This window comes from Oryctolagus cuniculus, chromosome 15, assembly GCF_964237555.1.
Source record: "Oryctolagus cuniculus chromosome 15, mOryCun1.1, whole genome shotgun sequence".
Taxonomy (NCBI): domain Eukaryota; kingdom Metazoa; phylum Chordata; class Mammalia; order Lagomorpha; family Leporidae; genus Oryctolagus; species Oryctolagus cuniculus.
In genome coordinates this window covers 10,793,220-10,806,452 of record NC_091446.1, presented here as the reverse complement: position 1 = coordinate 10,806,452, position 13,233 = coordinate 10,793,220, and the positions used below count along the sequence as shown (strand labels likewise).

The 13,233-nt window shown below is 50.8% G+C and overlaps 1 protein-coding gene across 2 annotated transcripts in view; it reads left to right on the top strand.

Annotated features, from left to right (window-relative positions):
- The first annotated feature begins 403 nt into the window (after positions 1–403).
- SEC23IP (SEC23 interacting protein) overlaps positions 404–13,233 on the top strand; it is a 54,643-nt gene continuing 41,813 nt past the window's right edge. The window contains exons 1-4 of one of the 2 annotated variants that reach the window (XM_008270608.4): positions 404–650; positions 8,253–8,776; positions 10,814–11,024; positions 12,196–12,389. In XM_008270608.4, coding sequence (XP_008268830.3) covers positions 488–650; positions 8,253–8,776; positions 10,814–11,024; positions 12,196–12,389 — 1,092 coding nt within the window. In that variant the 5' untranslated portion in view covers positions 404–487. The remainder of the gene's footprint in view (positions 651–8,252; positions 8,777–10,813; positions 11,025–12,195; positions 12,390–13,233) is intronic. The other variant, XM_070057124.1, reaches the window with a different exon arrangement.

Below are 13,233 nucleotides of genomic sequence, written 5' to 3'. Positions count from 1 at the left end.
GACGGCTTAAGCATGTCTCAAGTTTTGCCAGCTCTGCTCCTGGGCCACGGGGCAAGGGTCAGTCCCGAAAGGCACGAATCTGCGAGAGCGGCCGCTCGTCCTCGCTTCCCCTGGCCTCCCCAAATCTGTCCATTCAGCCATCTCTCCGACAGTTTTAGGAAGCCCGGAGCGCCCCTCGCAATCGGCGGCTTTCAGCGTCCATTCGCGCACACACCCAGGACGGGCAGCGGCCACCGTCCCCTCTCCCAGTCCCTCCGCCTCCAGCCTCGCTCGCGCAGCCGCGACAGGGGTCACGTGCTAAGCCCTGGCGTGACGCCGGCGCCGCCTTGTTATTTCCTGGCGACGCGAGCTAGGGGAAGGGAGGGAGCCGCTACTTCCGGTCCCTGGGCGCAAGTGCGGAAGTGCGCTGGCCCGAGGGTGACTGGTTTCCGGCCGGTGGCGCTGCCCCGGCTACCGGGAGACGTGTAACGGACGGTGGGCCGCAGCCATGGCCGAGAGGAAGCCTAACGGTGGCGGCGGGGGCGCGTCTGCCTCCTCGTCGGGCACTAACTTACTCTTCTCGTCCTCGGCCACAGAGTTCAGCTTCAACGTGCCCTTCATCCCGGTCACCCAGGCCGCCGCTACCCCGGCCTCGCTGCTCCTGCCGGGAGGTAGTCAGGGGCGGGCGGTCCCGCGCCGCGAGAGTGTGCAGGGAGGCGGGCGGGGGTCGTGGGGCGACGAGGCTCCCTCGGGAGGTGCGCCTTCTGGCGGCTTGCCAGGGCCCGCAGGGGGCACGTTCGAGCGGACCCGGAGCTTAGGGGGTCTGGGGGGCGCGCGCCGGGTCCCGGGGCTTGCTCTTCGTCGAGGGAACGCTGTGTCCCTGAGTCCCACTAGGAGACCCCTGGGATACGGCAGGGCAGGGCATCTCCCGGGGCGGACAGGGTAGCCATGTAGTACCTGTAAAGTGCAGGTAAGAGTGCAGTCTTTATTCTTCACGACAGTGCGGCCCCCACTCCTGTGTGCGCCCTAGCTCCCTAGCTCCTGGTTCGAGCCTGTGTATTGACCAGGGAGATTGCTTTCTGAGGATTCGGTGGCATAACCCGGACCGAGGTGCTTAGGGGCACGGACTGTATGGCCCTGCCAGTGACGTGCTGTGTGTCCCCAGGCCTTGCTGCTTCTCCTCTGGGTGCCTCAGTTTCCGGCCATGAGCAGTCTCAGGGGATTGTCCTGAGAAGTTAGTGCACCCAGTATAGCGCCTGGCACAAAGTGTTCAGTGTTCGTGGAATGAACATGTCTGCCTGTCCAGTGGGACTATGAGGTTGAAGCTTGCAGCTATGGCCGTTAACAGTTTTATTTTCAGGATCTTGTTGAGTGCCTTGCATGTAGATCCTCATTATATGCTGGCTTTTATAGAGTTTATTTATCTATTTAAAAGTCAGAGGAAGAGACAGATAGACACACACACACACACACACACACACACAGAGGGGCGGGGGAGATGGATCTTCCATCTGCTGGTTCACTCCCCAAGTGGCCACGATGGCTGAGGCGAGGTGGGAGCCAGGAGCTTCTTCAGGTCTCCCACATTGTTGGCAGGGACCCAGGTACTTGGGCCATGGTCTGCTGCCTCCCAGGCACATTAGCAGGGACCTGGATTGGAAGTGCAGCAGCCAGGACTTGAACTAGCACCCATAAGGCATGCTGGCGTGGTGGGTGGCAGCCTAACCCGCTGCGCCACAGTGCCAGCCCTATGCTGACTTTTTTCCTGTTGAATAATTTGTTCTTGCTTGGAGGACTAAGAAGAGTTTTCACAGAGAAGTGCAGAAAGGCTTCCTGCGAAGAGCTGCCCGTGAAGGTTCCCCTTCGCTCGTGTCCTGTTTCTCTCTGGTGCTGTACACAGTTGGTGATGCTTCGCTATTGGAATCTGAGCTGGGTGAAAGCCAGGAGTGTTGGTCACTGGTCTGTCCCCAGGGGCTGGGATGCAGTAGACCGATTGATATTTAGTAGGTATTTGTTGAGTGAGGAGGAGAGCGGGCAGCAGGAATGCTCGTCTTCGTCTTATTTAGGCAGCTCGATCGCGTCTTTGGTGAAGGAACGGCGTGGCTGGAGCAGGGCACTCTGGGAGGAGCAGGAATGAACAAGGCCACTCCTGGGGTGTTATGTTAGCTTCTGCTTCACAAACGGGGTTTGGCTCTTGTCTGTCTTCCTTGCTATAGAATATTTGGTTTGTGTGAGTCACTATCAATTAATACTAAACTTTTTCTTTTTCTTTCTTTTTTTTTTTTTTGACAGGCAGAGTTAGACAGTTGGGGGGGGTCTTCCTTCCATTGGTTCCCTCCCCAAATGGCCGTTATGGCCGGCGCTGCGCCGATCTGAAGCCAGGAGCCAGGTGCTTCTTCCTGGCCTCCCATGCAGGTGTAGGGCCCAAGCACCTGAGCCATCCTCCACTGCCCTCCCGGGCCACAGCAGAGAGCTGGCCTGGAAGAGGAGCGGCCAGGACTGGAACCTTGCCGGCCCCACAGGTGGAGGCTTAACCAAGTCAGCCGCGGCGCCAGCCCAATACTAAACATTTTCATTAGGCATCAGAAAATAGACTTGTCTTTGCAATTGTTAGAGTTTATTTATTTTTGCGAGAACACACATTAATAGTTTTAGAAGTAAAATTCTGTAGCAAGTGTTTTTTCCATCTGTGAAAACGTCTCATAGTTCGAAATCCATTCAGCGAATCTCCAGAGACAAAAAGAGCCAGATTTTTGGTAGCGCCCATTGATCATGCCAGTGGGAGATGCACAGGAAGTGGTTTCATACATTCAGGAAACGTGGATTTAGCAGCTTCTGCTTGCCAGGCACTCTCCCGCATGTCAGGACGCACCGAGGCCTGCCTGCAGCAGCCGCACAGTGTGGCTGGTACACGGATGCCCACCGTGTCAGCCTCCCTGTTAGCACAGCGAGGGAGAGGAATAGTACACTGCTGTGCTTGCGACGTGGCTCAGGCTGCTGGTCAGGGAGAGGATGTCCTTTAGGCCCTCAGGGCCTTGGAGAGGAGGCGATGCTTGAGTTGAAAGAGACATCGAGGGCTGGCATTGTGGCACAGTGGGTAAAGCTGCCGCTGCAGCCCTGGCATCCAGTATGGGCTGCTCCGCTTCCCGTCCAGCTCCCTGCTAAGGCCTGGGAAAGCGGAGGGAGACGACTCAAGTGCTTGGGCTCTGCCAGGCACTTACGTGACTGAGATGAAGCTCCTGGCACCGGCCTTGCCCAGCGCTGGCTGCTGGGGCCATCTGGGGAGTGAACCAGTGGGTGGACGATCTCTTTCCGGCTCTCCATCTCTGTAACTCTGATTTTCAAAATTAACGAATACATCTTTAAGAACAACAAAAATGATACGTAGATGTGAGTGAGGCTGGAGGTGTGAGAAAACCCGCAGACTTGGCAAGAGTTGGTGGTGGGAGGTGTGAGGCAGGATGGGCCTCTCCCCTCTGTCCTGTTGTGTGTCCCTGCCCACTGTGACAGTGTGTGGAGGAGAGGCCGCGGTAATCTGTGGCCCTCATACACCATTCCAGGGACTTTGTAGTGCATCCTGTGGGGCGTGGGATAGTGAAATCAGGTGTTTCAGAAAGACCAGAGTTTTCAAAAAAGTGTGTGTGTGTAAAGCTTTATGTATTTGAGGGGGCCGGCACTGTGGTATAGTGGGCTAAGCCTCTGCCTATGGCGCTGGCATGCCATATGGGTGCTGGTTTGTATCCCAGCTGCTCCTCTTGTGATCCAGCTCTCTGCTATGGCCTGGGAAAGCAGTAGAAGATGGCCCAAGTGCTTGGGCCCCTTCACTGTGTTGGAGACCCGGGAGAAGCTGCTGGCTTAGGATTGGCCCAGCTCTGGCCGTTGCAACCATTTGGGAAATGAACTAGCAGATAGAAGACCTTTCTGTCTGTCTCTCTGTCTCTCTGTCACTCTACCTCTCAAATAAATAAATAAAATCTTTAAAAAAAAGATTTATTTATTTGAAAGGTAGAGTGACAGAGAGGGAGATTCACACACACACAGAAAACTCCTATCCATTTGTTCTCTCCCCAAATGCCCACAGCATCCGGGGTTGGGCCAGGCTGAAGCCAGGAGCCAGGAACTCCATCTGGGTCTCTATGTGGGTGGCAGGCATCCAGAGACTTGGGTTGTCATTTACTGGGTCCCAGGTGCACAAGCAGGAAGTTGCCTTGGAAGCAGAGGTGCTTCCAAATGGGATACGGGCATCCCAAGCTCTGACTTAACTTGCTGTGCCGCAGTACCCACCCCAAGACTAGAGTTTGCATAGATTACGCTGGAACAGGCTGACTGTGGCGAGAGTGGGCAGTCTGGAGACCATCGTGAGGGCTGGGCACTGCAGTCTAAGCCAGCCATGCTGCGTATGAAGAGCAGGGTGCAGATGTGAGAGAATTTTAGGCTATGAAATTGTAGAGACTCACCGGAGGCCAGCTGGTCAGCTGTGTCAGCCGCCAGGGCAGTTTCCATTCCGTTTTGGTTCCCAGGCTGAGCCCTGTGCCTGGCACTTCATAGGTGCCGTGTTCCCGCTTCTCTGATGAGTGTCTGATTAAATGAAGGCGTGAGAGGGAGGAAGGAGTCTGAGAGACTTGAGGTTTCTGGTTGGAAAGTTTGGGTGGCTGTTACCCAGGTGTGGTAAAAGGAGCAAAGGGCGGTTAGGGTGATGAACGGAGTCTGAGGTGTGAGTGACTGGGTCTGCCGGAGGATGGGGCGCGTGCGGACGCTCTGGGTTTGAGGTGGAGCTGGGGGTCTCACGGTGTGCAGGTGCTCATTAGGGTTGTGGGCTGGATCCCGTAGGTGTCTGTGAAATCAGAAAGCACCCGAGGGGAGGCGAGCAGCACGCTGAGGTGGGAGTTCCTTTGTGATTGATGTTAATTAGAAAGCAGTTTCTTGGACCGGTTGATCTCAAGTTCTCTTAAAGGATGAAAGACAGCCCAGAGGCTTTTCGCCTGCTCTTAGTTGTTGGGGGATGAACTGGGTGCAGATGAATCCCAGGGAAGTTCGTGGGAACTGGAAATACGAGTGTACCAGAAAAGTAGAAGGGTGCAGAGGGCCTTGTCCAGGAGGTGGTGTCTTTAGTTGGAAAGAAACAAGTGAGAGGAATGCATCGTGAACAGTAATTAGTGTGTGCAGTCGTAATCATGAAAGACGAGGTCCCGAAAGATGGAAAATCACAATCCCAAAAGTTTAAGATGCTAAAAGATTGAGATTCTGAAAGCCAAAATGCCGAAAATAGCAATTCCAATGTGGGGGAAAGGCGTGATGAGGGTAGAAAGCTGAATTCTGGGGAAGGCGTTAGTGGTTTTGGTTGTATGCGAGATCATAGGCAAAGTGTAATTTTGGGTGGGGCCTGGAGAGGGTTTTCAGAAGACAATAGGATGTGAGTCCAAGAAAACTAGATAAAGAGGACCCCCAGGTAGAAATGAATGTGGAAGTGTTCTGAGCCTGCGTGGTGGGCACAATGGGTTAAACCTTGGCTTGCAACGGTATCCCACGTCAGAGCATCAGTTCAAGGCCTGGCTGCTCCACTACTGATTGGCTCCCTGTGACTGCTCCTGGGAAAGCAGCACAAGACGGCCCAACTGCCATTTATTTATTTTTAAATTTATCTGAAAGGCAGAGTTATGCAGAGAGAGAGAGGTCTTCCATCCTCTGGTTCACTCCCCAGTTGGCCGCAACAATTATTTTCCCCAGAATTGTATTTTCAGGAGTTTGGTCCTTTGGGATTTTAGAGTTTGGGGCTTTTAGACTTTAGAAATTTTGTTCTCTAGAGATTTGAAAATTTGAGATTGTGTCTTCTAGGATTGTGGCCCAAATTTGCATAGTGGAATAGCTTATTTAAATTGATGGATGCGAAACGTAGGAGCCACATAGAAGTTTAAGCCACAGGGGCTGTCTCTGTGGCGCAGTAGGTTAAAGCCCTGGCCTGCAGTGCCGGCATCCCACATGGGCACCGATTCAAGTCCGGGCTGCTCCACTTCGCATCCAGCTCTCTGCTGTGGCCTGGGAAAGCAGTAGAAGATGGCCCAAGTCCTTGGGCCCCTGCACCCACATGGGAGACCCAGAAGAAGCTCCTGACTCCTCACTTTGGATCAGCTCAGCTCTGGCCGTTGCGGCCATTTGGGGAGTAAACCAGTGGATGGAAGACCTCTCTCTTTCCCTCTCTCTGTAACTTTGTCTTTCAAGCAACTAAAAATCTTAAAAAAAAAAAAAAGAGTTTAAGCCAGAGTGTCTCTGAGCTTTATGAACTCCTTCAGCAGAGGTCAAGAGGAAGCCTGGAGTATGAAAGGAACCACCCTCTGGCAGGACTCCCTGGGCAGGGGCGTAGTGTGCCTGTGTGCTGGGAGTGGGTTCATCCCCTGGTGGACTCGTGTCTTCCGCAGTTGGAGATAAGAGGGAGTGAGGAGAGAGGAAGATTAAGAGGAGGAGGAAATCCGCAAGCTAAGGGCTTACACAATTTTTATTATTACTGTTTTTAAAGATTAATTAATTTATTTGAAAGGCAGAGAGAGAGAGAGATCTTTCATCCACTGCTTTTCTCTCCAGATGGCCACAAGGGCTGGAGCTGGGCCAGTCCCAAGCCAAGAGCCAGGAGCTTCTTCTGGGTCTCCCACGTGGGTGCAGGGGTCCAAGCACTTGGGCCATCTTTTGCTGCTTTCCTAGGCCATAGACGAGAGCTGGATCAGAACTGGAGCAGCCAGGACTGGAACTGGCACTCATATGGGATGCCCAAGTGACCACTCTGCCTGCTATGCCACAGCACCAGCCCCTCATAGAAGTTAGTTAGGAAGCATGGGGTGGACCTTTAAGGTCATAGAAAAGTAAAATGCTTTGCTAACAGAGCAGAAGAGAGATTGTTTGGAGTTTGTAATACCCGAGGCGAGGATTAAGTTGGGCAAAGGGAGGAACTGACCTTGTATGGAAGATGGTGCTCTGTAGTGACTGACGATCTGGTTGTGAAGCTGTGTGGTTTTTGGCATGGCTATTAATGGCTGACCTGCTTTCCTTGGGAGTGCAAACACCACACGTTCACTTGTAGGTGAGTGCTGTGACACACCCTTTCTTGTCAGCAGAGTTAATATTTGTACTTCCTTGTCATGACTGTAGAAATGAAATTATTTGTGGTTAGGTAATGGAACAACTTTTTAAAAACACTACTTTAAAATATTTAATTTATCTGGGAGACAGTACAGGGTGTAGAGGAGGAAATTAGAGGGGGGAGTGAAAGAGACACCTTCCATCTACTGGTTCACTACCCAAATACAAAGCCTCCCACCTGGGACCCAGGAACTAATTCCAGGTTTCCCAAGTGGGTTGTAGGAGCCCAATCACTTGAGCCATCACCATGGCCTCTCAGGATCTGCATCAGCAGAAATTGGATTGAAGAGCTGGAGCTGGGAATTGAACCCAGACACTCCAATGTAGATCACAGGTCACTAGACCAAACACCTGCCCTAGAGTCACATTTTAATTATTTCTTAGGAAAAATGAAAGGACCAAAATAATGTATACAAATAGCAGTACAAATTTTGTTTTTATTTTTAGAAAACTATACATTTATGGGGCCAGCATAATGCAGCCAGTTAAGCTGCTGCCTGTGACACTGGCATCCCATCTGAATACTGGTTCCAGCCCCAGCTGCTCCACTTCTGATCCAGCTTCCTGAATGCTCCTGGGAAGGCAGCAGAGGATGGCCCAAGGGCTTGGGTCCCTGCCGCCCTGTGTGGGAGACTTGGATGGAGTTCTAGGCTCCTTGGTTCATCCTGGCCCTGCCCTGGCCATTGCAGCCATTCAGGCAATGAACCAGCAGATGGAAGACCTCTCTTTCTCCTTGTCTCTCTAACTCTGCCTTTCAAATACATGAAGTTCTAAAAAAATCTATATTTACAACTATTCATATTTATTTAAAAAGTATAAAAAAGAAGTGTAGGTACCAAAATGCAGTGTTGACGGTGGTTGTCTCTGGGAGGCAGACTTACAAGCAAATTATACTTGTTCTCTCCTTTTATTTTTCCTTATTCATATTTTCTAGTTTTTAATTTCAAAGAAAATTTTTTCCCTCTAATGGAGACATGTAAGTTGGGCTGCAAATGCAGAGATACAATTGTTAGCTCTTTTTCCCCAGAAACCTTTTATTTATGGTGTGTGAACTTCCTGCTTCCCCTCAGCCAGCTCCCCCTCTAAGAGGGTCCCTGTCCACGGGGAGTACCTGTAATCGCTCGCCCTCTGCTGTGTTTCAGAGGACTCCTCGGAGGTAGGTGAGGAGGACAGCTTCCTCGGGCAGACCTCTGTTCACGCGTCCACCCCGCAGACGTTCAGCTACTTCTCTCAGGTCTCGAGCAGCAGCGACCCTTTCGGGAACATCGGACAGTCACCGTTAACGACGGCAGTGGCGCCGGCGGGACAGTCGGCCGCTCTCCCTTTCACACCTGGATCCCAAGACGTCCTGAACGCGTATCCGCCATCCGTTCCCAAGGCTCAGTATGGTGCTCCACCTTCCTCACAGATGGGAGTGAATACTTTCCTGCCTTCTCAGCCGAGCAGTCTCCCTCCTTCCACCTTTGGGAGCCCGCCCCAAGGAACCCCTCAACAAGGATACAACCCGTACCGCCACACCCCGGTCAGCAGCCGGGCTAACCCTTACATTGCACCACCACAGCTGCAGCAGTGCCAGATGCCAGCCCACGCCGCGCCTCCCGCGCCCCCCGTGCCCTCCGTGCCCCCTGTGCAGATGTACCAGATGCTTCCCGGATCCTTGCCGCCGGTAGGGGCCGTGCTCTTGTATGCAAACTGTTCCCTCTAAGTTTTTTTCTCTGTTTCACCTTAACCTGTATTTTTTTTTAAAGATTTAATTATTTGAAAGTCAGAGTTACATACAGAGAGAAGGAGAGGGAGAGAGACAGAGAGAGAGGGCTTCTATCTGCTGGTTCACTCCCCAGTTGGCCACAATGGCTGGAGCTGGGTGGATCTGAAGCCAGAAGCCCAGAACTTCTTCCCAGTCTCCCACGCAGGTGCAGGGGCCCAAGGACTTGGGCCATCTTCTACTGCTTTCCCAGGCCATAGCAGAGAGCTGGATTGGAAGTGGAGCAGCTGGGACTCAAACCAGTGCCCATATGGGATGCTGGCACTGCAGGTGGCGGCTTTACATGCTACACCACAGCGCTGGCCCCAACCTTAACCTGTAGTTTAAGAAACATGACAAATCATTTTCAGAGGGCATTCTTTGTAAGCTGCATGCTTGAAGTCAGCATTGTTCTCAAGGAAGCTAATTGGATGGCTCATATTTTAGTTTTTATTTACTTGTTTACTGAAGTAAAAAGTTTTTTTTAATGAGTTAGCTACCTTTCAGTATTTCCAGATTTTCGTGTAAGATATTGATAATAAATGTCATCTAGGGACACGGGATAGTCAAAACAATTATTGTCTGAACAGACTGGCAGCTTCTCATCTTTATTTATTTATTTATTTATAAACATTTAGTTATTTGAAGGGGTGGCGCTGTGGTGTAGTGGGTGAAGCTGCTGCCTGCAGTGCCGGCATCCATATGGGTTTGAGTCCCAGCTGCTCTACTTCTGATCCAGCTCTCTGCTTTGGCCTGGGAAAGCAGTGGAAGACGGCCCAAGTCCTTGGGCCCCTGCACCCATGTGGGAGACCCAGAGGAGGCTCCTGGCTCCTGATCGGCGTAGCTCTGGTTGTTGTAGACAGCTGGGGAGTGAACCAGCTCACTCAACTTCAGCCATAATCATTGCCTCCAGTGGTGTGCGTTAGTAGGAAGCTTACGTCGGGAGTTGAGTGTCACATCCAGGTACCCCAGTAGGAGGCATGGGTGTCTCCACATGCATCTGTACCAAAAGCCAAGTGCCTGCCCCATGCACATTTCAAAGGTAAATAAATCAGGGAGACAGCCTGCTAAGTTGACTCCTCTGAAGATATGTTTACTTTGCATCCTTGTGAGACAGTGGTTCACTTTGTCACTGATTTTGGATTTCTTTCTTTCTTTCTTTTTTTAAAAAAAAAAAAAAAAAATAAAGGGGTGTATGCATCTAAGTATTTCACTAAATATTTGTCCAGAGGCTGGCATTGGCATAGTGGGTTAAGCTGCCCATGACATTGGCATCCCATGTGAACACTTGTTCCAGTCCTGACCGCTCCATTTCTCACCCAGCTCCAATGTACTGTATCTGGAAAAGCAGTGGATGATGGCCCAGATGCTTAGGACCCTGCCACCTGGATGGATTTATGGGCTCCTGGCTCTTGGCTTTTGTAGCCATTTGGGAAGCGAACCAGCAAATAGAACTCTCTCACACACACACTCTCTCTCTAACTCTACCTTTCTTTCTTTTTTCAAAGATTCATTTATTTATTTGAAAGGCAAAGTTACGGAGAAAAAGAGAGGAGAGACAGATCTTCCATCCGTTGGTTCACTTCCTAAATGGCCGTGTCAGCCGTGGCTGGGCCAGGCACCAGGAGTGTCTTCCAGGTCTCCCCTGTGAGTGCAGGGGCCCAAGCACTCGGGCCATCCTCCACTGACTTCTCGGGCGCATCAGCAGGGAGCTGGATTGGAAGCAGAGCAGCCAGGGCTTGAACTGGTGCCCATATGGGATGCTGGCATTGCAGGCAGTAGCTTTACCTGCTACGCCTCAGCTCTGGCTCCAACTCTGCCTTTCAAATAAATAAGTAAATAAATATTTAGAAGTAAATATTTGTTGAGAAAAACATGTAGGGTAAGTATCGCTGATGTTGAAATTTGTGTCTCTGGCGGTACAGCACGGGCAGACGTGACGTTTGTTGTCTTCCCCAGGCCCCGCCTCCGGTGCAGTCACCAGCGCAGCAGCAGGCGCTCGCCAGGCCTGCAGGTCCCTCTGTGCAGGGGCCGGCTCCCTTTCTCCTTCAGAACCAGTACGAGCCTGTTCAGCCCCACTGGTTCTACTGCAAGGAGGTGGAACACAAACAACTGTGGATGCCTTTCAGTGTGCTGGACTCCATGAATCTTGAAGAAATCTATAACTCAGGTGGGTACTGAGCAGGCATCAGTGGTGTCTGGTGTAGGAAGAGAAGTGAGGGGTGTTTATGAGGCTGTTTGTCCAGGGCCTGTTTTTGTTAATGTCAGATTCCTTAATCTACTCTGGACTTCACCAGACTCCGTACCTTTTTTTTTTTTTTTTTTTTTAAATTAATTTATTTGAAAGGCAAAGGCAGAGAGTGAGGACTTCCATCCGCTGGTTTATTCCCCAAATGGCCGCATTGGCTGGAGCTGGGCCTATCCAAAGCCATGATCCAAGAACTTCTTCTAGGTCTCCCAAGTAGGTTCAGGGGCCTAAGGGTTTGGGCCATCTTCTACTGCTTTCCAAGGCCATTATCAGAGAGCTGGATCGGAATTGGAACAGCTGAGACCCAAACTGGCGCCCATATGGGATGCCAGCACTGCCGGCAGCAGCTTTTACCTGCTTCCCCACAGCGCCAGTCCCCAGACTGTGTCTTAAGTCGGTGATACAAGTCCAGAGTTATTAGAGCAGGGTATTCGAAGAAAGCTTTGTGTACTTTCATCCTTTGTTTAGAAGTGTTTTGAATCAGAGAAGTATAGTAGTTCATTTAATGTAGGTTTCAGTTTCCCTAGTTCCCTCATTCATTTGTAGTTATGGGGGCACTTACAGCACATTTTCTGTGGGCCTCATTCCCAGAGACGCTCTGTATGCACAGTGTCCCACAGTGAGAGGAGTTCTGCAAATGCTCTCTCTTGAAGGGTGTGCTCAGGCTCTGAGAAGTCATGCAGCATCGAGAGTTACTTCCTTATCCTGGTGCTCTTTGCTCCTGGGAGAATAAGTCCCTGATATCAATGTCCTTTAGCAGCTTACGTAATAGAGCCTTGCTGTAGGTAAATGTTTCAGCCTGGACTTTAAAAAAAAAAAAACAAAAAAAAAAAACCTGCCAATTGTTTGAATTACTTTATCAGTTATATGAACTACTTTATGATCATGTTTCTAAGTGTGCCCTGGCTGTTTCTTTTCCAGTCAAGAAGGGTCGTGATTTTGAGCAGCATAGATTAATTGTAATCTTGTGTTTGTCAGTAAGAATGAGCTTAGTTCTTTTTCTCTCAGGATTGACTAGTCGCCATGTTCGTTGTTGTTTATTTGTAAGTATGCCTTACAACAGTCGGGTAAAACGTGGGCATTGTTCCTCCAGTTCAGCCAGACCCTGAGAGCGTGGTTCTGGGCACAGACGGCGGGCGCTACGACGTTTACCTCTATGACCGCGTGAGGAGAGCAGTGTACTGGGAAGAGGAGCCCACTGAAGTGAGACGCTGCACCTGGTTTTACAAGGGGGACACCGACAGCCGATTCATTCCCTATACGGAGGAGTTCAGTGAGAAACTAGAGGTACGAGCGCTTGATTCCTGTGTGCTTTCCTTTGCAAAACCTAGGCCTTGTGGACCCTGGCGCCTCGTGTGGTGCCACTCGCGCTGGAGCTGGCTGTTTGCAGCGGAGGCTGCGTTCTCTAGACCCCAGTGTTCGTGACGTGGGCTGCTGCTCTGCTGGAAGACAGGGTGCTTTCCGGGCTCCTCAGGTCTAGGGAGCCGCCTGCACCAGACCTTCAGAAGGACCTGGGCTGCTGGGATTGGTGTTGGCAACAGAGGCCCCGCATGTAGACCTGTCTGAATCAATGTTTAGTAAAAGGCTTGAAATCAGTCTCTGACTTGTGAAAATTAACACTTTAGGTTAGGAAGAATTGTCATGGAACTTACTAGCAGGATGGTTAATGTTCTTTTATATAATTGTGTTAATTTCTTGTGCTAATTCCACTTAATAGTTGAATATTAAATTTGAAATAAGCTAAATGAATTCAGTTGCCCACATGGAAGATGAGATGTAGAACATTTTGGTTAGTTTTTTTTTTAATGCTTTTTTTTTTTTTTTAAAGATTTTATTTATTTATTTGAGAGGTAAAGTTACAGACAGTGAGAGGGGGAGAGATAGAAAGAGGTTTTCCATCCCCTGGTTCACTCCCTAAATGGCTGCAACGGCCAGAGCTGGGCTAATCCAAAGCTGGGAGCCAGGAGCTTTTTCCCAGTCTCCCACGGGGGGGCAGTTACCCAAGCGGTTGGGCCATCTTCTACTGCTTTCCCAGGCCATAGCAGAGAGCTGGATCTGAAGAGGAGCAGCCAGGACTGGAACCGGCACCCATTTGGGATGCTGGTGCTGCAGGTGGAAGATTAACCTATTG